The 24005-nt window shown below is 40.1% G+C and overlaps 1 protein-coding gene across 4 annotated transcripts in view; it reads right to left on the bottom strand.

The window, feature by feature from the left end:
• The window catches only part of LOC122561679 (cAMP-dependent protein kinase type II-beta regulatory subunit-like), a 122683-nt gene extending 99677 nt beyond the window's left edge, over nucleotides 1-23006 (bottom strand). The window contains exons 1-2 of one of the 4 annotated variants that reach the window (XM_043713670.1): nucleotides 22992-23006; nucleotides 22007-22290 (exon numbers count right to left, since the gene is read on the bottom strand). In XM_043713670.1, the coding sequence (XP_043569605.1) occupies nucleotides 22007-22262 (256 nt within the window). In that variant the 5' untranslated portion in view covers nucleotides 22263-22290; nucleotides 22992-23006. The other 3 variants (XM_043713668.1, XM_043713669.1, XR_006315086.1) reach the window with 3 other exon arrangements.
• Between the last annotated feature and the right edge of the window lie 999 nt (nucleotides 23007-24005).

Below are 24005 nucleotides of genomic sequence, written 5' to 3'. Positions count from 1 at the left end.
TGGTGAGACCATACCTGGAGTACTGTGTGCAGTTCTGGTCTCCAAATTTGAGGAAAGACATTCTGGCTATTGAGGGAGTGCAGCGTAGGTTCACGAGGTCAATTCCTGGAATGGCAGGATTACCTTACACTGAAAGACTGAAGCGACTGGGCTTGTATACCCTTGAGTTTCGAAGATTGAGACGTATAAGATTATGAAAGGATTGGACACTCTGGCAGTAGGAAACAAGTTTCCACTGATGGGTGAGTGCCGAACTAGAGGACACAGCTTAAAAATACAGGGTAGACCATTTAGGACAGAGCTCAGGAGAAACTTCTTCACCCGGAGAGTGGTGGCTGTGTGGAGGCCACTCTCTGAGAAAGAGTTGGATAGAGCTCTCAAAGATAGTGGAATCAAGGGTTATGGAGATAAGGCAGGAACAGAATACTGATTAGGAATGATCAGCCATGATTATATTGAATGGCGGTGCAGGCTCGAAGGGCTGAAGGCCTACTCCTGCACCTATTGTCTATTTTCCATCTCTTGCTCCAGCGCCACTGAGGCTACCACAATGCAAGTGAATATCTAAGTATTACTTAAAATTTTGTTATGTGGGTTTCTGACTCAGCCACTCAGACAGATTTCAAACTCACACCACTTTCTAGCTGAACAAAATCTCTTAGTCTGCTCCTTCTCACCTTGAATTTTTGGCCGAATTATTGACTTGATGGAAAAAAATGCCTTCCTCTCCACTTTATGTATGCCCCTCAAAAGATTTCATACCTTCTCCAGTGCAATCACATCCTCCCTGCAAATGTGGTGACCAAAACTGCATGCAGTCCCCTCCTATGGTAGCCTGAACAATGTTTTACACAGTATCAGCATACCCTCCATTCTGCTGCATTCTATGGCTTCATGAAGGCAGCATCCTACACGCCTTCTAAACCACCTTATCTAACTGTCCCATGCAAGAACAGTGTCTATTTATCTTTTTTGAAAAAAAACTGGAGTACAATGAGAAAGAGCTGTTTAAATAAAAACCTATCAATAAGCAATTTCCATGACCAAACTGGTCAATTCTGCCCGATTTAAATCTACATGAAGCCTGGAAGTTAACGGTCAATCACTATTAACTGTTGCATGACAAAGCCCTGCAACTGTCCAACCAACCAATCAGCACTCTCTTATTTTAAAAACCAACACTTATACTAAATGAGTGATGAGTAACGAGTGGATGATGGAAACCTTCAAAAAAATGTTCTTTCAGAAATACTCAAGTTCTGTTTTACTGAATGACTATAAATAGGAAATCTGACTACAATTACGAGGCTTTGAGGAGAACACACCTGGAATACAATGTGCAATTTTGAATGTTATATTTAAAGAAGCATTTACTTGGATTGGAGGTAGTACAGACCAAGTTCACTTGATTGTTCCCTGGGGTGACAGCATGAGTAAACTGGGCCAATATTCTCTGGAATTTAGAAAAAGGAGATCTCACTGAAATATTCAAGATTACAAAGGGGGTGATACTGATTTCTCTGGCTTGGGGACAAAGATGAAAAGGATTACTTAATTTCTCCACCCAAAAAGAACTGGGAATGTTTGGAATTCTCCATCCAAGGTAGATGTGGATGTGCCAAGGTCAGCCATTATCCTACTGAATGGTGCAACTTATCCAATGGGCTGAATGGCTTTTTATTATGTTTTTCCATTCTTGTGAACTATCTGTATATACATATTATTGAAAGGCTAAAATGTACATGTTCCATTAATTTGTAATTGAATAACTTAAAACTATACCGTAACTATCTCTAAAATATTTATAATTGCAATGTCAAATATCAACATTTATCCATCATGTTGGAGTTACACAGTTCCTGAACGGCTAAACATTTTCTGGCTATCTGCCTGATGTTCAATCTCAACATTCTGTTTGCCAGAAATAAAACTGAAAGTTATCTGTAATCTGGATGTTTCCACAAAAGTACAGCCTGAGCCCCACTCATAGTCCTAGACCTCCACTCACCAGTTTCCCTCAGGATTCAGAGCAAACCATTCAGCCTTACCCATTATAAACTCTGGTCTCTCAAGTTCTATCCAGTCTTAATCTCCAGAAAAAAAATTAACTATACTCCACACTAAACAATTTAATTCTGTCCTGAACTCTGACTCTTCAAAACCTTAGTGCCTCATTCTCGTGACAATCTCCTGCAAACTTTAGGCAGTTGCAAAATGCTGCTAAATTTTCTCCCATTTTCTCATTCCATCCCGAGCTGTGAGAATTTACTCCTTTCCAACCCAACTAACCAGCAGTTTTTTTTTTAAAAAAGTTTCTTCATCCCCGATGGAGCCATGCTAAATTTCCAACTGCTCAGCCCCTAATCAATTTATTATGAGTGAGTGAGTGAGTGAGAACTTTTGCTTCGCAAAGTAAATTCATAAAATGCCGTCGAGTCCACACCAACACTCTGAAGAGCATCCCACTAGACCCACCCTTACTCTCTTCCATAATCCTGCACATCTTGGGACTGTGGGAGGAAACTAAAGCACCCAAAAGGAAATTCACAGACACAGGGAGAATGTGCAAACTCCACAGGCAGCTGACTGAGGCTGGAACTGAACCCTAGTCCCTGGCAACTTTGAGCACTGACCCAGTGGGCTGCCCTCAGAATGAGGATGAATGCCTGTACCAAACATTAGATCATTCTTGAAATTTAAAAACAGGACAATTGAAAGTGATACTGCATGTTAAAAATTGCAACGCTGCAGATCGGACTATAAGTTTTACAAGTAGCTTTTCATAAATCTGTATTTTTCCAGTGTGGTGAACATCGTTGGAGGTTTACTGACATCTGACTATGGAAACAGCAGAGAAACTTTCACAGTAATGGAAAATCCAGCCAAAAAAGTCATGCCCAATTGCCTCAGAATTCTAAGAAACTTGACGCAGAAGTCTTTTTTTCAAAAATTAGTATAAAAATAGACATGTTTTTTCCTCAAATTACATGTCAGTATGAAGAGAATAGAAAGATCGCTATCTCAGTAGGAAAGTCAAGATATAAAACTGTAAGCCATCAAAATCTGTTGCATATGTATTGTGCCTCACTCAGTACTGACAGATGTTTTCTTTCTGAAATCTCTTTCTCTTGGTGTTGCAATAAAGCCTCTCAAACAAAGAAGTGCCAACTCATTGGTTGGCTGTGCTTCAAATCATACATCAAAACAATTCTCTCTCGTTATATTAAGAAACATATGATTAAGAAGCATCTGGTCAAATATCCATACTTGAGGAAGTAATTATTCAAATAATGAAGTTAACCAGGACTGAACCACATACAGGCAATTGCTCAATGTAGTTTTTTCATGCTGTGCTGCACTAAGCCCCAAATGCAGCAAGCCCATTTGACGCGAAACCTGATAATAGCACTAAATTTAATTAAGCAACCGACAATAAAGATTCCATCAGCAGTGCCATCCTGCTCAGGTGATTCTCAGTTTGGGTTCTGTTAGGACCGCTCAGCTCCTGACCTCATTGCAGTCCTGGTTCAAACATGGACAAAAAGAACTGAATTTCAGAGGCGAGGGAGGAGTGACAGCCTTCGGCATCAAGGCTGCTTTTGACTGAGTGTGGCATCAAGGAGCCAGAAGACTGCAATCAGTGGGTATCAGAGGGAAAATACTCCTCTGGTCGGAGTCATACCTGGCACATAGGAAGAGGTTTACGGTTGTGGAATATCAGTCATTGCAGGTCCAGGACATCTCTGTTGTAGTTCCTCAGGGCAGTCTTCTTGACCCAACTGTCTTCAGTTGCTTCAATGACTTTCCCTCCATCACAAGGTCAGAAGTGGGGATGTTCGCCAATGATTCCACAACATGAATTGTGCTTAATGACTCCTCAGTTACTGAAGCACTCCACATTCAAATGCAACAAGATCTGGATGATATCCAGGCTTGGGCCGACAAATGGCAAATAACATTGATGCCACACAAATGCCAGGCTATGACCATCAGCAATAAGAGACAGACATCTAATCAGCACCCCTTGACACTCAATGGCATTATCATCATCACTGAACCCCCTATCACCTTCCGGTGGGTTCCCATTGACTAGAAACTCAACTGATTTACTATTAAAAGACAGTGGCTACAAGAGCAGATCAGAGGTTAGGATTACAGAGATGAGTAATTTACCTCCTGAATCCCCAAAGCCTATCCACCATCTATAAGGCACAAGTCAGGCATGTGATAGAATACTCCCCACTTGCCTGGATTGGTGCAGCTCCAACAAGGAATTGACACCATCCAGGACAAAGCAGCCAACGTGGTTGCTACCACATCCACAAGCATCCACTCCTCCACCACTGATGCTCAGTAGCAGCAGTGTGTACTATCTACAAGGCACACTGCAGAATTTCACCCAAGATCCTTAGCTAACCACTTCCATCTAGAAAGACAAGGGCAGCAGTTACATGGAAACAACAGCACCTGCAATTTCCCACTCGAGTTCGAAATACACCACCATTCCTCCATTGTCACTGGGTCAAAATCCTGGAATACCCTCAAAAAGGCATTGTGGGTCAACCTACTATACATGGACTGCAGTGGTTCGAGAAGTCAGCTTATCACCACCTTCTCAAGGGCCACTGGGGATGGACAATTACTGTTCGTCAGCCAGTGACACCAACATGCTAGGTGTTTGGATAATTAATTTTCAATTTAGTATAACTTTTAGAACTAAAAATGTAAAGAACTGTGTGTACTGGATCAAAGAATGAACGAAAAAATGCCAGAATTAAAATCAAGAATGACATGATAAATTTTGCCAGACAGATCTACAAAACTGTCCCCAAAAAGCTATAAGATTAGTGCTGGCTATGGAAATCTGCAGATCTGATTGAACAAATTCAATCAGTAAAATCACCCTTTGTCTACTACCTTCAAAAGTCCCCACCCAAGCACAATGGCAGCAGTGTATATCACCTACAAATTATACTACAATAATTCTCTAAGGCTCCTCCAACAGCGCCTTCCAACTTGCCACTCCTACCACGTGTGACAAAGCTGCTCCCCTAAACAAAGTTAGACTGTCCTCCCCGCCCCCCACCCACCCAGAGGTCGTAAATGACACAGGCTCTGAAAAGTCCAGAGGTTGAAGGGTTTTAGGGCCAATTTAATAATAGCTTACAGATACTGCCTCAGGCAGAAGGTTAAGTTTTAAAAAAAAACTTGTATAATGAAAGGGGAGTGGCCAGAACTCCCAGCTCAGCTTTTCTCTGATTTTTTTTAAAAAAGTGTGTGTGTGTGTGTGTGTGTGTGTGTTGCTGGACCCTGCTCTCTCTGACTTCTTTCTTGTAAGACCCTGTGTCCACTTTTACCTTTTGTGCCAAGGGGTGTTTGCAAATATTTGGACGTATGGAGATTATTGCAAGTACTTGGAACAGCATCATTAAGTTGGGTTTTCAGAGACATTAAGTTATTCAGCATTCTGTTTTCTGTTGTTGGTGTTTTATTCAGTAATCTCGTCAATTAATTCCGTTTTGTTTAAAACTAAGTGGTTTGATCAGCTGATTCTCTCCTGGAATATCTACTTTACACTTACTTAAAAGCAAAGTTAGGGTCTGGACTGCTTTCTTGAAAAGTTGAGGGGTTTGGCCTGGTCCATTACATATTTAAGAAGGATAAAGGCAGCAGATGCAAAGGAACACCACCACTTCCAATGTTCCCCTCCAAGCCAAACACCATCCTGATTTGGAAATAAATCACCATTCTTTCAGTGTTGCTGGAATATTCTGGAATGCCCTCTCAACAGCATTACGAGTGTAGCAATAATGCTCCAAGAACTGCAGCTCTTCAAGACAACTGCTTGTCATCACCTTCATCGACAATTAAAGATGGCCAATAAATGCTGACTTAGACATCAATGCTGACATCCAACAAATTAATTTTCAAAAGCATTGGGATTTCACTGTAGAAGGTAACCGAAGGTATCAGTGACCACATGTGTTTAGTAAAATGTGGTGATTAAGAAGTTGCTGTTCTTGATGCTGTCATCCTTGAAAAGCAACATTAAAAATTGGCATCTTGAAAAATCTGACCTTGACTTATATTGAATGGCACAAAGTATTAGACTTTGGATGGTATATAGCAAATAATCTCACTGTGAAAAACTAAGTGAAAAGATTTATCACTGTCCAGTGAAAAACCTTCATTATTTCCAAACTTATTTCACAAGTAGGGAGTCTCATTCCTGCAGATTTTAAAAAATTATTGACAATTTAAAAAGCGTTTTTTCTCAATAGCTCTCTCTCAATTTAGTCTTATTTTGGTCTCCTCTTTTTGATATAGAGTTAAAAATCACAACACCAGGTTTATTTGGAAGCACCAGCTTTCAGAGTGCTGCTGCTTCATCAGGTGATTGTCTTTGATTGACATGACTCTTCCTCAATATTTAGTCAGGGCTTGCACTTTGACAAACAACTTCAAACTGCAATGATTATTCAAAACTGGAATTTTTTAATCAAATTTGAAAAGGATTACATCATGCTTTTCAAAAGGGTATAAACTGGTGGAATTCAGCAGACAAGTTATAGATGAAATCAAATGTACAGAAATGTGAAGTGTTCAATTCTGGTCAACTTTTTAAAATCGGAAAAGTGTTAAACTTGAAAGGGTTCAGAAATGGTTTACATAAAATGTTGCCAATATCGACGGGTTTGAGCTATAAAAAGGAGAGGCCGAATCCCCTGGAGCATCAGAAGCTGAGGAATGACCTCAGAGGATTATAAAATCATGAGGGGTGTGGATAGGGTGAATAGCCAAGGTCTTTTGTTCCCCAGGGTAGGGGGAGTCCAAAACTAGAGGGCATAGATGTGAAGTACAAGGGGAAAGCTTTAAAAAAAGGGACCAGAGGACCAACTTTTTCCACACAGAGGGTGGAGTGTGTCTGGAATGAACTGTCAGAGGAAGCGTTAGAGGTGGGTTCAATTACATGTCAAAGGAGACATGCATTAGAAGGATTTAGAGGGAAATGTGCCAAATGGTGGTAAAAAGGACATCAGTTTCAGGTATTTGGTTGGTGTGGACTAGTTGGACATAAGAGGTCTGTTTCTGTGATGTATAATTATATGACTCACCTCAGTTGAGGAACACTGACAATATAAAGAGTACAATTGTAAGGGGGAAACAAGAGCAGAGGGGTCTGGGTGCATTTGCGGTGGATGTCAATGAAAGTGAAAGATAAGTTGACACTATTTTATCGTGTGGACAATATCCTGAGTTTTATCAATAGGGGCACACAGTACAAAAGCAAGGCAATTCTGATAAACCTGTACATAACAATGTTTCAGCATCAACTGGAGTAGTGCATCTGATTCCAGGCATCACACCTCAGGAAGCATGTGAAGGTATTCAAGAGACTGCAGGAGTATTTCTATGGTTAAGGAACTTCATTTCCAAAAACAGGAGAAGTCAAAGCTGCATGGAGAAGAGAGAAAATTCAGACGAGATTTGATAGTGGTATTAAAATCATGAGGGGTCTGGACGGAGTAGATGGAGAGAAAATGTTCTCACTAGTGGAAGGATCTAGATCCAGAGGGTACAAGTTTAAGGTAAGTTGCAAAATCAGCACTGGCAGTATGAGGAAAAATAACTTCTACCCTTGGCAAGTTGTTAGATGTTGGACTTATAATGCCTGTCAAGTCTGTGGGTTAACAAAAACATTCACAAGAGAATTGGTTCTCTGAGAATGGGAACACAGGCCTATGGTGAGAAGGTGAATTGCTCCTTTGGAGGGCCAACATAGATACAATGGCTAAATGCTCTCCTTCTGTGCTATAATAATTCTGGTGATTCTATTATAATAATTCAATTCCTGGTCCATACTCCACTTCTCGAAGGATATTTCATTCCAATGGATATTCCATGCATAGGTCCCTTTTTCCCCTCAAAAAGGCACTGCACCAAAATGGTTTGACAATTACGGCAAGCTTCAGTGAAGAAATGTCACCTGGAAAGTCTGTGAACAAGTGCAACAAATAGGTTGTACTGCTGACTTGCCATTAAGATTTCAGTCTGGCTCAATATCAATCACAAAGGTAACCTTGTGATAAAAACTGTATCCAATTATCCTGAAATTAACAAATTCCACTAATACCCACTGCATAAACTTGCTACTTATGACTCAACAATTTATAACTACTAGGACCACATCCCAATATCCGGATTTATGATGCATTCGATGCTCAGGCCAACTAGCAACAATACTGACTGCATGATATACGTGCAAAGAGTGGATAGGAACACAAGCCATTCAGCCTACTCCACAACTCAATATCATCATGGCGAATAACAAGTATAAAGTAACCTGTCATGGTGTAACATACAATTTAGTGAAGAAGTTATTATTTCTAGGGTAAAGTCAAATAGTATATCTATTTAACATCTGTTTCACTTTTAAAATCATTTGCCTCAAAAATCCTCTTCTGTGGATAACATTCTTTTATGACCACTCCTCCAACTCGCCATCTCCCCCGCTTCCCCATCACAACCGATTGCCACCCACTAGCTTTGTTCCCCCTGTTCTTAACTTGATCCCCTGACTCTTCCCCTGAACTCGTATTGACAATGTGGGTGCCATCTGGAGAGAGAGGTTGGTCAATGCTGGCAGTCCAAGGATTTTAACTGATACCTGCACCAACTGATTGTTGCCACTAGATAGAGCCTGCTCAACCTAAACACACAGTAATCAATGGTGGGTATTTTTTCCTTAGATATGTATTCCTTCTGTATAGAGTAATGCAATGTATTTTGCAAATTACATCAGCAATGAATGCACTGTGTCATGTTTGTATAGTACAGTATTTGAACTTGTACATAAGCTCCTTCAATCACTTAGCATAAATTCTGGCTTTAACATAATTTTAATGGGAATCAAAAAGTCACTTCTACTAAAGTTGCGATCTTCTAGACAGTGACAAATATGAAAGTTACTTACTCTATTAGAAAGCACTCATATGAAAGCTAAAGATGAGGGACTCTTGGTTATATGTCACCAAATGAGCAAGAGATAAAACAAATGTACTTGAATTTGATTTTAAAATTAAAATAACAGTCTTTTGTGTGGCAGAATTAATTGCCCAGATCATTTTGCAGAATCTGAAATGACCTGAAGGTAGAAAACAGTGAAAGTAATTGATACAGGGAAGAGTCATAGAGATGTACAGCACAGAAACAGACCCTTCGGTCATACCTGTCCATGCCGACCAGATAACCCAGCGCAATCTAATCCCACCTGCCAGTACCCAGCCCATATCCCATTCAAACCTTTCCTATTCATACACCCATCCAGATGCCTTTTAAAAGTTGCAAATGTACTATCCTCCACCACTTCCTCTGGCAGCTCATTCCATACACCTACCACGGTGTGTGAAAAAGTTGCCCCTTAGGTTTAGGGTGAGAGGGGAAAGATATTAAAGAGACCTATGCCCTCTAGTTCTGGACTCCCCGACCCGAGGGAAAAGATTTTGTCTATATATCCTATCCATGCTCCTCAATTTTGTAAACCTCTAAGAGGTCACCCCTCAGCCTCCAACGCTCCAGGGAAAACAGCCCCAGCCTGTTCAGCCTCTCCCTATAGCTCAAATCCTCCAAACCTGGTAACATCCTTGTAAATATTTTCTGAACCCTTTCAAGTTTCACAATATCTTTCCGATAGGAAGGAGACCAGAATTGCACGCAATGTTCCACCAGTGGCCTAACCAATATCCTGTACAGCCACAACATGACCTCCCAATTCCTCTACTCAATACTCGGACCAATAAAGGAAAGCATACCAAAAGCCTTCTTCACTACCCTATCTACCTGAGACTCCACTTTCAAGGAGCTATGAACCTGCACTTCAAGGTCTCTGTTCAGCAATGCTCCCTAGGACCTTATCATTAAGTGTATAAGCCCTCTCCCTAGGACCTTATCATTAAGTGTATAAGCCCTGCTAAGATTTACTTGCCCAAAATGTAGCACCTCACAATTATCTCAACTAAACCCCATCTGCCACTTCTCAGCCCATTGGCCCATCTGATCAAGATCCTGTTCTAAGCGGAGGCAACCTTCTTCGTTGTCCACTACACCTGCAATTTTGGGGTCATCTGCAAACTTACTAACTATACCTCTTATGCTCGCATCCAAATCATTTGTATAAATGAAGAAAAGTAGTGGACCCAGCACCGATCCTTGTGGCACTCCACTGGTCACCCTCCACCACCACCCTCTGGTCTTCTACCTTTGAGCCAGTTCTGTATCCAAATGGCTAGTTCTCCCTGTATTCCATGAGATCTAACCTTGCTAATCAGTCTCCCATGGGGAACCTTGTCGAACGCCTTACTGAAGTCCATATAGATCACATCTACCACTCTGCCCTCATCAAGCCTCTTTGTTAACTTCCTCAAAAAACTCAATCAAGTTTGTGAGACATGATTTCCCATGCACAAAGCCATGTTGACTATCCCCAATCAGTCCTTGCCTTTCCAAATACATCCTGTCCCTCAGGATTCCCTCCAACAACTTGCCCACCACCGACGTCAAGCTCACTGGTCTATAGTTCCCTGGCTTGTACTTACCCCCCTTCTTAAAGAGTGGCACCACGTTAGCCAGCCTCCAGTCTTCCGGCACCTCACCTGTGACTATCGATGATACAAATATCTCAGCAAGCGGCCCAGCAATCACTTCCCTAGCCTCCCACAGAGTTCTACAGTACACCTGATCAGGTCCTGGGGATTTATCCACTTTTATGTGTTTCAAGACATCCTGCACTTCCTCCTCTGTAATATGGTCATTTATCAAGAGGTCACCATCTTATTTCCCTACATTCTATATCTTCCATGTCCTTTTCCACATTAAATACTAATACTCATTTAGTATCTCCCCCATTATCTGAGGTTCCACACAAAGCCCACCTTGCTGATCTTTGATGGGCCCTCGTCTCTCCCTAGTTACCCTTTTGTCCTTAACGTATTTATAACAACCCTTTGGATTCTCCTTAACCCTATTTGCCAAAGCTATCTCATGTCCTCTTTTTGCCCTCCTGATTTCCCTCTTAAATATAATCCTACTTACAGCCTTAAGCATAGATTGAGGAATAGGAACTTCAAAAAGAAATCAAGTCCATCCTTAAAATGGACAAAAACAATTTGAAACAAAATCATTCAAAAAATAAGTAAAGTTTTAAAGCCACTGGGTGAAATGTCAGAGCTTTATTTACCCTGAAGTTCCAATCCATTTGAAGTCTTGCAATTACTTGGGCTAAGTTATAACCAAAGTAGAATTAGCTTGAAAAGTACTCTTGTCAGCATCTGTGCTGTCTAAATGCCAACTTAAATGCCAAGCCCAGAAGGAATTCTCAGCTTCAGCCTTTTGTAGCTCGGCAGGTAGGCTTGAGGCACTCAGTCTGCTTTCAGGTCACAAGGTGAAAGATGGATGGCCATATGCCTGCGATATAAACTTCTTCTAAAAAAAAATTTACATTTCATGAAGTCTTAAAACATCTCAGCCCGAGTCAGTTACTATTAGATGATTTTAATATACTGCCAAGCAAAACAATATACTTGGGAATTCTGTAATGCTGATTTTAGTACTGGCCAAGTGACAGATAATGTTTCCCACTACAGAAACATCAAAAGGGAAACTATTCTCTTTCGTACTTTGGGTTTAACATCCTTTTATGGAAATCTTCAAACTCTTGGTGGTTGCTATAATTTACCACTTGTATATGCAGAGTTTCCAACAGATATAAAAATGTCAAGACATGTCAAAAACAACATTTCTCACAAAACTAAATTTGCTCTCTCAACTAACGTGCAGAGTGCTATATGCTTGAGACTTCATTGGACTGGCTTCACTAGCCCAACCTTCTACAAACTACAGTGACAAGTGGTTGACAACAGAGCTCAGCGAATCAACAAGTCCTCACCACATTCCCATACTGAAGTGAAAGCTGGACTGTATCTGGTACTCATAACAATTCCCCTAATGCTATTAGCAAACCCTCCATTGTATACTCCAGGTTCAAATGGGAAAACACAAAACAAAAGGAGTCTCACCAGCTGTTAGATTAGATGGACCAAACGTTCTGCAAAAATTAACTGCGATGGATATTGCACCCAGATGGGTGAAAAGCATCACCCCCATCAGTTCCTCTTTTCTCAACCAGAGTTTCTTGGAAAGACAAATAAAACACTGGAAAGATACTATGAAGCACTACTTGAAAGACAGCAGCACTGGCATTAATGACCTTTAAGGAGGTTGCTGCCAGCCATTCAAATAGCAATGATTTGTCCATTGAATTGCATTATGCTTCAAGTCTAAATGCAAAAATGAGGGGGTAGAGCGCAGAAAAGGTTATACAGACCAGAAACCACCAGCTTGTGCAAATCCTGTCCCATGTGCCGAAGATCTGTGGATCAAGAACCAACTTGTTCAGTCTCGAATGAAGACCCATGGCAGAAAATCACTGCCATGAGTAGACTTCATCTTCCAACTCAAGGACAATTGGAGAATAAAACTCATGGACCAAAATAAAAAACTTTTAGTCCATTTGGTATTTTAACTTGCAAAGTATACAGTCATAGCAGTAACATGAAGACCATTTAAACATAATGACATCTTTACAAAATTCCATTCCCTTGAGCAAAATACAGCCAGTCTCACAAAACATTTTTGTAGTTGTACCAAATGACATGAGCAAAATGCACTTATAAATCAAACAACAAATTTAAAATGGAATAAATATGATAAACAGATAACTGAATTGGATGGCGCAAACTAGGATTAATTAGGGACTTAAACAACAAATGTATGGATGCTGTACAGGAGAGAAATTGTAACCTCTGTTTTCATCACACAAGGATTTCCAGTTATCTGTCATGGCTTGGACAGCATAAATTGGTTGACTTCACTCTTGTGGTTAATCTATCCTCCCAATCCATCAATGAGTTTTCACTGTGGCATGTGCTCTCATCCACAGGATAATCTGTGCAAAACAAACTCTGAGTCACATCCTTGTTTAAACTACAATTTCCCAAGTTGACGTTGGGGTTGGTTACTTGTACTACTGTATTGAACATTGATAGTCAGGTCATTAACCCCGCTCTGATAGCATTATCTGACTTGAAGGGAAAAAGATGAAAACTTTTGTTTGCAATTTATTACCAACACATTTTCTTTCATAGCACAAGTATTTAAATTACTGCTGTAAACATACAGCTTCTGCTTAGCCTAAATAATTTAATTTATCACTCATATGTTCATGAAAACAAACAGTTGTAACATATAATTTAACAGCATGAGATCTCATCAAGCCACATTTGTAGCCTTAGCATCTACGTTAATGAAGCGTCACTTGCTACCATTTTCACTCTGGATACAAGCATCAAAGACATTTCTCCAACAACTTCAGAGACACCACTAATTAATATTAAATTGTGAATCATAAACATGAATAATTTGACACTGAATTACACATAAACGAAATACAAAATAACCAAATTTGTTGACAACATCCCATGCATCCAGACCACCAAAAAACAAAAAGGTGTCGGAAATAAAAAGATATTTAGGAATTTAGAAACAATTTGGTGTCACATTAAAAATAAAGTTTACATGTATCCCTCATTAATCCAGATGGAATTTTCAAAGCCGTTTCCCTTTAATTTATCTCGTCACTCTTATCTTTGGCCACCTTCACCAACTCATTCATACCTTGTTTCGCGACTCCTTACTGTTCCCACCCTAAAGTAGAAATAAGCCATTCAGCTCTTGGAGTCCATTCTGCCATTCAACGAGACCATGGCCGATTGGATAATCTGCAACACACTTTCCTGCCTTTTCCCTCAAAATCATTGGATTACCTTATGGATCATAAATATCAATCTCAATTTTGAATAGGCTTAACAGCCAGTCTCAATATCCCCTAATAAAGAGCCCCACAGATCTATTACTCTCAAAGAAATTCCTCCTCCCAGTCTTAAATGGATGCCCCCTTACTCAGGCATTTTGTTACAGGAGATTAAATGTAGTGTAATCTCAGCATAGTGACTCTTAGATAGTGTTTCTGCTTTGGGTGCCAGCAATTAACTGCACTCAACATAGTTGGGTACATTGAATGTTTAAATTTTCATTAAAACAAAAAAAAACCAACTTTCATATTCAGAAAGATGATATTCCACTAACCAGCACAACTGGGAAGTGTATCAACAGGTCATTATAATGGATAGAAATAAGTGCAGAGTGCCTCTGGATATATTTAAAAGAATGGTAAGACTGAAATTTTATTCATTCACCTGAAAATGAATTTATCGACAGTTTTTTTTCCTCAATGTTCCCCAGAGAGAAAGCTAATTTTAATGAAAAGAGTCACTAAGAAAGGACATGATCTACCATTAAAATGTTTCATTGCTGTGCAGTAAATTAGCAAATTAATCTTCAATATGATTAAAAAAACCTGCTCGTCAGAGTTCCTTTAAAACTTTAGAAGCTTTACATGACCAATTGTCAGGACATCCGTCTCTAAAATAATAACATCCATATGCAGATTTTACATTGAGTAACAATTCTGAAGGCTATATATCCATGAAATGTAGTGCGACCTGATTAAGGCAGAATGGACGTTTAGAAAATGAATAATTTGAACAGCCTCTGAACCAATGCAGTTGGCAGAAATTTTGTAGGGTTGACTTCCGGAAAGGGCCAGTTTTCTGGGTAATGCCCGATTCAGTTGAATCAAGCCAGTCTAAAAACTCACAGAAAACACCAGTGCAATTGGTTTTGAAAATTACTTGCATTTAAAATTCCATAGTCTTGTGTTGGTTCAACCAGTTTTGCCCAAATTGGGCTGATGCAATGAGTAGAAACTCGCAGAGACTCAACCAGCATCCAAGTACAATAAGGGGTCTTGTGGTACCTATCTCTCGGCCAGGAGGTTCAAATTCAGCCTGCTGCTGAGATGTGTAATAATATCTCTTGACAGGCTGACCAGAAAATATCTACAAGTATGATAATGGAGGCTCTTTGTGGTAGGTACAGTGGTCGCGGCCCTGGCCCTCTCTTAGGGTAGAAGATCTGGGTTTAAAGTTCCTCCTGCCCCAGTGGTGTGTAATAATACATCAGAACAGATTGGTTGGAGAAATATCTACAAGTACAGTTCATCCTATAGGGACCCAGGAATTGCAAAGACATCTTTCTCTTTCCTACACACATACACAAAAATCTTCACACAATCAATAACAGAATTCCTTGGAACAATTACCTGTACCGCAAGTCATTAATTGTTCTATGAACAAAGACCTCATTACTGGATGGAGTAATACATTTCCTTGCAAGACAATAATATTACAGAATATTATAGATGCTTCTATGCATAACACAAGTTTAAATGGAGTTGAACATTTGTAAACATTTTGACATTAACTGACTGACACAGTATCTATTTGTCATACTAAGTATAATACGCATTGGCATATCAAATGTAGGTCAGAATAAGCGTCAGTGTAATGCATGCCATGTTGCCCTTGGCATGCTGAGGCTCTAGTGATCAGTTGCAAACTGTTTATAAAAGGATATATTCTGGTTCAGTTATATTTTGTTCAGCTTTATGTATTGTATAGTTAGATCCCACACACACACACACACACACACACACACACACACACAATGCACAAAAAGAAAATGCAGAAATGTAATCACAATCACAAATAATGTTTCTAATGCATTGAAGTTAAGCTCTCGACAATAGTAAAAATGTTTGAACAAAATATTTTAGAAATCAACATTCTATGACTCCAATGTTTATGCAGCTACTTCCTCAAAAATGTTTGGATACAGGGCATCAGGTCCTGTCAACTTGTTTGCCTTTAGTTCCATTGGTTTTTCAAATATATCTCACGATAGAGACTGTTACAAGACTTTCCCTCTTATCTGTTGTCTTGGGGGTGTTTATAGCATCCTCCTCGGAGGACAGATGCAAAATATTGCTTTAAAATTATCTGCCCTATCCCTATCATTAACTTCTCAGTCACATCCTCCAAGGGTCTGACATTTACATCAGCTATTCTCATTCCTTTTATATGCCCACAGACACTTGCTGTTTTTTTTTCATATTTCTTTCTAATTAACTGCTACAATCAACTTTCTTCCTCTTAGCTTTTCAAGACCTTCCACTGGTCCCTGTAAATTCCCGACTGTCTGGGTTACCATTAGTTTTCAATGCATCGTACAACTAATTTTTGATTGGATATTCACCTTGAACGCCTCCATTACCACAGGCAACTCATCCTTCTCATCAAGTTCTCCTTTTTGACAGGAGGAAGATTTGTTAAATCTTTCTGAAATATGTGCTTAAAATGTCGACCAATACTCATCCACTTAATTACCCCTTAATATTTTTTCCAGCCCATTTTAGACAGCTTCTTCCTCTGCCACATGCTTGTTTAAAAGATAAGGACACAAAAGATGAGACAAGTTGCCCTTCCTCAAACTGAATTTTAACTTCTACCAAATTGTGATCTCCACACTGTAAAGGATCCTCAACGACAAGATCTCTTAATAAAATCTACTTCAGTACACAGGACTAGATATAAAATAGCATGTTGTTTCAGCCATCTATTGCACATAGAATCAACCCTTGATGTACACTAATTCATTGTCCATGTTACCCTTATCAATTAGATTTAATCTGGTTATTATGCAGATTAAAATCAGCTGCGAACCAAATGTAGTGCCATTCCTACATGCCTCTATTATTTCCAGAATCAACTTTGCCTGACAATGAGGCAACTCTTCAGGGGCCTAATAGTCACATGCATTGAGTATAGAAATTGAGATGTCTTGTTGCAGCTATACAGAACATTAGTCTGGCCACTTTTGGAATACTGCAATCAATTCTGGTCTCCCTGAGCTACAGAAAGAGGCTGAATGGGCTGGGCTAGATTTCCTAGAACGTCACAGGCTGAGGGATGATGTTATAGAGGGCATGGATAGGGTAAATAGGCAAGGGGTTTTCCCAGGGTAGGGGAGTCCAACACTAGAGGGCAAAGGTTTAGGGTGAGAGGGAAAAGATTTAAAAAGGGACTTAAGAGGCAACTTTTTCATGCAGAGGCTGGGGTGTGTGGAGTCTACACTCTGGAGGCAGGAAACAGGTTTCCGCTGATGGGTGAGTGCCGAACCAGAGGACACAGCTTAAAAATACAGGGTAGACCATTTAGGACAGAGATGAGGAGAAACTTCTTCACCCATAGTGTGGTGGCTGTGTGGAATGCTCTGCCCCAGAGGGCAGTGGAGGCCTAGTCTCTGGATTCATTTAAGAGTTGGATAGTGGAATCAAGGGTTATGGAGATAAGGTAGGAACAGGATACTGATTAAGGATGATCAGCCATGATCATATTGAATGGTGGTGCAGGCTCGAAGGACAGAATGGCCTACTCCTGCATCTATTGTCTATGGATTGAGCTGCCAGAGGAAGTGGAGGAGGCTGGTACAACATCTAAAAAGGCATCTGGATGAGTACATAAATAAAGGGTTTAGAGGGCTATAGGACAAATGTTGGCAAATGGGGCTAGATTGATTTAGGACATCGGGTCAGCATGGACAAGTTGGACCAAAGGGTCTGTTTCCCTGCTGTACAACTCTAACGCACCTATGACTTTGTTCCCTTCCTTTCCACCCAACTCATTCCAGAAAAGGATCAATTTTCTGAATAGTTAACAACATTGACTAATCTTAATAAATTGTTGCATGTCAGAAAGCAGAATATTCAATCAAAAATACAGGCAATCTTAATGATGTCATGAAAATCATGCAGGTAGATTGAATAGTACTTAGAGATCTTTGCTATGAGAAGTTCTCAAATGTTCCAATTAAAATTGAGCCCACAATTAACATCAGTTCGAAGTTTCATTGGTGATTTATATTGCTCTAATTGCAATATATTGCTACATTTTCTTGTATTTAAAAAAACTAGTTACATTTCAAAAGCAGGTCATTGGCTATTAAGTACTGGAATGCACTATGTAAATACAAAATATAGAAAAATAGTGTATGTAAGCAAATTGCTGTTTGCCTATTTCAAAAAAGGCCTTTACTTTCATATACATTGTTTCGGGGTAGTTGTAAATGCTGTGCATGATTGGATACAATGGGAAACTTATAACTGTTTACTGAATCCAGTATTAGCATGGTCCAGTCTCCACAGAAATGTAGCAAATGTCAGCTTAATATGAAGAAAGAGTTTAGGAGTGCATGCAAGGAGTAGTGCCAAGCAAACTCCAAGAGGAGGCCCCAACCTGGTGAAGTTACAACACTGGACTATGCCAAACAGCAGAAGAGGTAGCAAAATCAATGGATCAAATCAAAGCTCTGTAGTCTTCTCACATTTAGTACTGAATGTTGGTGGACCATTATTCCCACTTCTGACCTCATGGAAGGAAGTTCATTGATGGAGCAGAAGATACTTGGGCCTAGCCGAGTATCGTGACGAACTCCTGTAACAATATGTTGGGACTGAAATGATTGACCGCTGACAAATGTGACCATTTTCCTTTGTGCTCGGTATGACTCCAACCAGTAGAGGGCTCCCCCTCTCCAATTCCACTGGCTCCAGTTTTTCCAGACGTCCTTGATGCCACATTCAGTCCAATGCTGCATTCATGTCACAACTTCAGTACTTTTAAACAAGATATATTCTTTCTACATGGGGTGCAGGTCTTCCTGGCTAGGCTAGATTTGCTATCCATATCCAATGACCTTGAACACAGTTGCTTGTTAGGCCACTTTAGAGGATGGTTAAAAAGTCAACCACTTTGCTTTCAACCTGGAGTCACACATGGGACAAACTGGAAAAGGATGGCAGATTTCATTCCCTAAAGGCATTAGCAAATTAGACAGGGTTTTAAACGCTGGTTACGATGATCACTACAGTACTTAAATGAGTTTTATATTCCAGCTTTATTAATTGATGCAAGTTTCATCAACTGCTGATTTATCTATTGCTTTAGTCTTGAGCTCTGGATTAACGTAACCATTATGCCACTGTCTGCCCCCAATTCACATACGGGAGGAACTCCCACTGTAGCCTTCATAATGAGTGAACAACATTCGGCTCTGGATTAGTCAGTTGTTGCATTCCAACCCTCTGATGAAGTAACAGTGCTTCCAAATAAACCTATTTGACTATAACCTAGTGTTGTGATTTTTAATTTTGTTCCATTCAGACAGTGCTGAAACTCCATTGATTTTGGCCCATATCAACTAACTCACCAAAAATTTAAAGAAAGTAGAAATCAGGCAATAATCAGAAGGCTATAGATCAATTTTGGAAAAATAAAAGATGATCCAACAAAAAAAAATTTATAGGAAATTAAGAGATGAATTCCAGAGTTTTGAAAATACTGGGAAAGACAGGCTGAAGAACAGAAGTAAAATAAAGTTAGAAAATTATTACAAGAATTAGACAATGTTGTTATGACAAGTGATTTGCAAAGACATAATACACAGTGATTACTGGTACCATAGCAAAAGTTCCACTTTTGTATTTCATTACTGCAATTGATTTTCTTTTAATATGGTTCACATTTACGTTTGTTTTCATTCCAAAATAAAAACAGGTAGGCAGACAAGTCAGGTTTTCCTAGTGGCAGAATAACAGGTTGACATCAGCTATTATATACTGGAACCAAAAGGAGAACAGCTTGAATGAAAAGTCCAAAAATTTGTGCTAAAATAAGCAGATGGCAAAATAACATTTGGAATTACAGCAGTGTAACATGTGGCAATGGCTGATCTGATCAGTGAACTTCGAGGACATCTGTCTTGTCATTTTTAATCAGGCTCAGCCACATATCCAAAAACAGCATTAAAATTAGACCAGCAATGTGCATCCAATACTCCACTGATCCAAGATATGATATAATTAGCAACTGATAATGCCCCAATACCACCTTTGCTTCATTATCCTGCTTAAAATTGACCTCTTTGATCATCTTTCTTATAGCTCCTCCATCTCAGTTCCACCTGCCAATATGCTCCTATGAAGTGCCTTTGAATGTTTCTGCATTGCATGTATTAAATAAACATTATATCTGCACTAATTTTGAGTCAACTTTGCAAATTAAATTCCTCTGACCAAATAGAATATGCAAACATGCTACATAAATGTAAACATGCCATTACATCCTCCAGAGACACTGGAACTTTAACACTGGCAGAAGACCAGTCAGTGAGAAAAAAAAAATTAAGAATGGTTAGAATAAAAATGGAATGTATAATGGAAAGGTTACAAATTCTACCTTTATTCATTCATTTGAATGAAACAACAGAGTATTGATTCCCTACCATTTAAAAACAGCACTTGGTTTCAACTCTTCTCATAAAACACTATAGGAGTTTTAGCTGATCCATTTTGTCATATTGCTTGCTTCCAATTACACAAAACTAATTGGAACATTTACTGCATATAAAATTAGGTAAAAACAATAACTGCAGATGCTGGAAACCAGATTCTGGATCAGTGGTGCTGGAAGAGCACAGCAATTCAGGCAGCATCCAACGAGCATATAAAATTGTTCAAGGTTAAAATAGTTTGTCACTTCTTGCTAAATTCTAACTTCCAGTTACTTATCAAGAGTTCCCATGATTACTGATAAAATTTCCTGTGCATAAAACTTAACTCATTAGTGAGCATACTTCCTGAACTTCTGGATCTGTTAAATTCAAGACATTTAATCCTTAAATTCATTACTAGAGATTTTGTTGCCTCTGCAATTTCTCCAATCCATAAATGAGAAATTTTGGGCACACTAAAAGATGACACTACGTAGAAGTTTATACTTCCCCCCCCCCCCCCCCGAGTCATTGCATGATACACATTATGAAAACAAGCAATACCAGCTGATACATATCTGCAGAGAAGCTGTTTCTACATAACAGTGACAGGAAGATGGAGTGATATAACTTGGATTCTCCTCGAAACTTGGGAGCTGAATTATGGGCAGAGCAGCAGAAAAAAAGAGCAATAAAGTAAATGGTACCAAAGACAGCGAGGTACGGACTTTGAGGTATCGACTTTGAGGTATCAAATGACGTATACAGTAATGGTTTATGTTAAATCAAAAAGGCTAATAGCTCTGTTCAATGAGGAGATGCACATTGATCTCTGCATGAAGTGAACTTTTCACTTTACAGTTACAGCATTTCAATAAATAGTTTATTAGCCTTCTTTCACAGCTTGTCCCTCACATTTCCCAAATTAGGGATTCAATTTTTTTTAATATAGCAAATATATCACAAACCATTACCCACCAGAGCAATCTGGCAACTTCACCATTCACAGCACAGTCTATTTTCAATAAGTTGTACACTTATCAACACTGTCCCCAACTTACCCAACACTGAAAACATCTTCAAAAATGTTCAAACAGCAAGAGGACCCGAACCATCACTTTTCATGTTCAACACAATGTGTTTTTAACCCTGAAATTAAAAACAAGTATGCCAGGCCAAAATTTTAATCTTGCAAATGAAGATTAAAATAGTGTCCTATGGTACCCTGGGCCCCAATTACCGAGGCTGCCCTTAGATAAAACAAATGGTGTGGAATTTAAACAGCCACGGGCCATTCGGCCCGGCTGATCAATGTCAGCCCCAAACTCCGCCCACTCCTAACTCCACTGAACATTTGCTATGCAGAAAACAGTAATTCGGACCATCGTTTATGTTAGAGGGGGTTAGGAATGGGAGGGACCTTGTGTCCACAAGCTGGCCTCAATGTTTTAGACCTTACAGCTGAGGGATAAAGAAAGAGTGACTATTGTGCTTCCCATTACCCTTGGTCGGGGGGGGGGGTGAAAAATCCCCTTCTCACCCCTAAAGCCCTCTCGCACAGTTCAGAGCAAATAAAAAGAAAACACTGCAAGGAATAAGTTCGAAAACACTGACGAAAAGAAACCAAAAAAAAAGTTTAGAATGAAAATCTACACAACCGTACCTTCAAACTCCTCGTCCTCGTCATCCTCGGAGTCGGTCTGCATCGGCTCATCGGCGAAGTTCACCGCCTTAGCGGCTCGGAAAGCGCCATCGCCGCCGCCGCTCTTCTCATGGGCGAACGGCAGCTCCTGGCTCGCCTGCAGCTTGCTGAAGTACTGCACGGCGAACTCAACCAGATCGGCCGGCTGCTTCCTCAGCACCTCCACTGTGAAGCTCTGCAGCAAGTCCGTCAACCCAGCCGGGATTTTAATGCTCATTCCTATGCTGCGATGCACAGGGAGTCAGCTAACACAGCAAAAAAAAAATTCAAAAGAAAAGTCTGTATAGCGGTAGAAAGCAATAGTAACTTTTTGCTGAACACTCTCAAATGGTGACTGCATGTGAGGAACTGAGTTGACCCTGATGTATTGCTTGGGGGATACCGCCTGACTGAATTAAAGTGTCATTATCTATTCCCCTACCCCCCTCCCTCCGGCTATGCCTTACCAGTTTTCAATGGCAAAATGCTAATTCGCAGCATCTTTCACAAGACTCACCGACTCCCAGCTACACGTGATGCCAGAAACCATGGAAACCACCAAAGGCCTGGAATTTACGTCGGTAAAGCTAAAGAATGACAGCTCAGAAAGGACAAAATTTCTGCTTAAAGCGGCAGTTACACTGTCCGCCTGCTTGCAGGCTCCCGCAGTGCTGACCAGGGTCAGATAGCGCAGCCGCGGGCAATGTTTCAGCAGTAAACAACAAAAATCTGCTACTGTACAACTGCAACAATAATCCCAACTGCACCGCCTCATGAATCAAGACATTTGATTTAAAATCGGGAGTTTTTAAATCTTTCAAAACGGTTGCTTTAAAAATCTTACTAACTGGTTAATCTCTATCAGAACACCATATATTAGAACGATGCGTCTGAAAATACTTGGCTTTTGTAAATATTAAATTTCTGCCTGTTATCCGAGCACATCTGAAAAACAACCTACTCTCACCAATGCAGGAGCCACTCAGTCCAATGCAGCTCTGTCCAATTCATTTCCCCCTTTTCATGTTCACTCACAGGATGCGGGTATTGCTGACGAGACCAGCATTTATTGCCCATCCCTCGTTACCCAGAAGGTTGTTCAGAGTCAATCACGTTGCTGTGGGTTTGGAACCACATATAAGTCAGATGAGGTAAGGATGGCAGTTTCAGTCCCTAAAGAAATTTCGTGAATCAGAGGGGTATTCCCAACAATCATTTCTTGATCATCATGAATGAGTTTTTTGCTTCTGTCTTTACGAAAGAAAAGGACCTTGTAGTGAATGAAACCATCGAGGAGCAGGTAAGCATGCTGGAACTGATAGAGATTGAGGAAGCTGATGTGCTGAAAATTTTGACAAACATTAAGATTGACAAGTCGCCAGGGCCAGACCAGATTTGTCCTCAGCTGCTTTGGGAAGCGGGAAATGTGATTGCTTCGCCGCTTGCGAAGATCTTTGCATCCTTGCTCTCCACCGGAGTCGTACCTGAGGACTGGAGGGAGGCAAATGTAATTCCTCTCTTTGAGAAAGGAAATAGGGAAATCCCCGGCAATTACAGACCAGTAAGTCTCACATCTGTTGTCTGCAAGGTGTTAGAAAGGATTCTGAGGGATAGGATTTATGACCATCTGGAAGAGCATGGCTTGATTAAATGCAATCAACACAGCTTTATGAGGGGCAGGTCATGAGTTCTTTGAGGATGTTACTAGACAAGTTGATGAGGGTCGAGCAGTGGATGTGGTGTATATGGACCTCAGCAAGGCATTTGATAAGGTTCCCCATGGTAGGCTCGTTCAGAAGGTCAGGAGGAATGGGATACAGGGAAAGTTAGCTGGCTGGATACAGAATTGGCTGGTCGACAGAAGACAGCGAGTGGTAGTGGAAGGAAAGTATTCTGCCTGGAAGTCAGTGGTGAGTGGTGTTCCACAGGGCTCTGTTCTTGGGCCTCTACTCTTTGTAATTTTTATTAATAACTTGGATGA

Source organism: Chiloscyllium plagiosum, chromosome 23 (assembly GCF_004010195.1).
Source record: "Chiloscyllium plagiosum isolate BGI_BamShark_2017 chromosome 23, ASM401019v2, whole genome shotgun sequence".
In the NCBI taxonomy this organism is placed as follows: domain Eukaryota; kingdom Metazoa; phylum Chordata; class Chondrichthyes; order Orectolobiformes; family Hemiscylliidae; genus Chiloscyllium; species Chiloscyllium plagiosum.
This window is presented reverse-complemented; position numbering and strand designations above follow the sequence as displayed.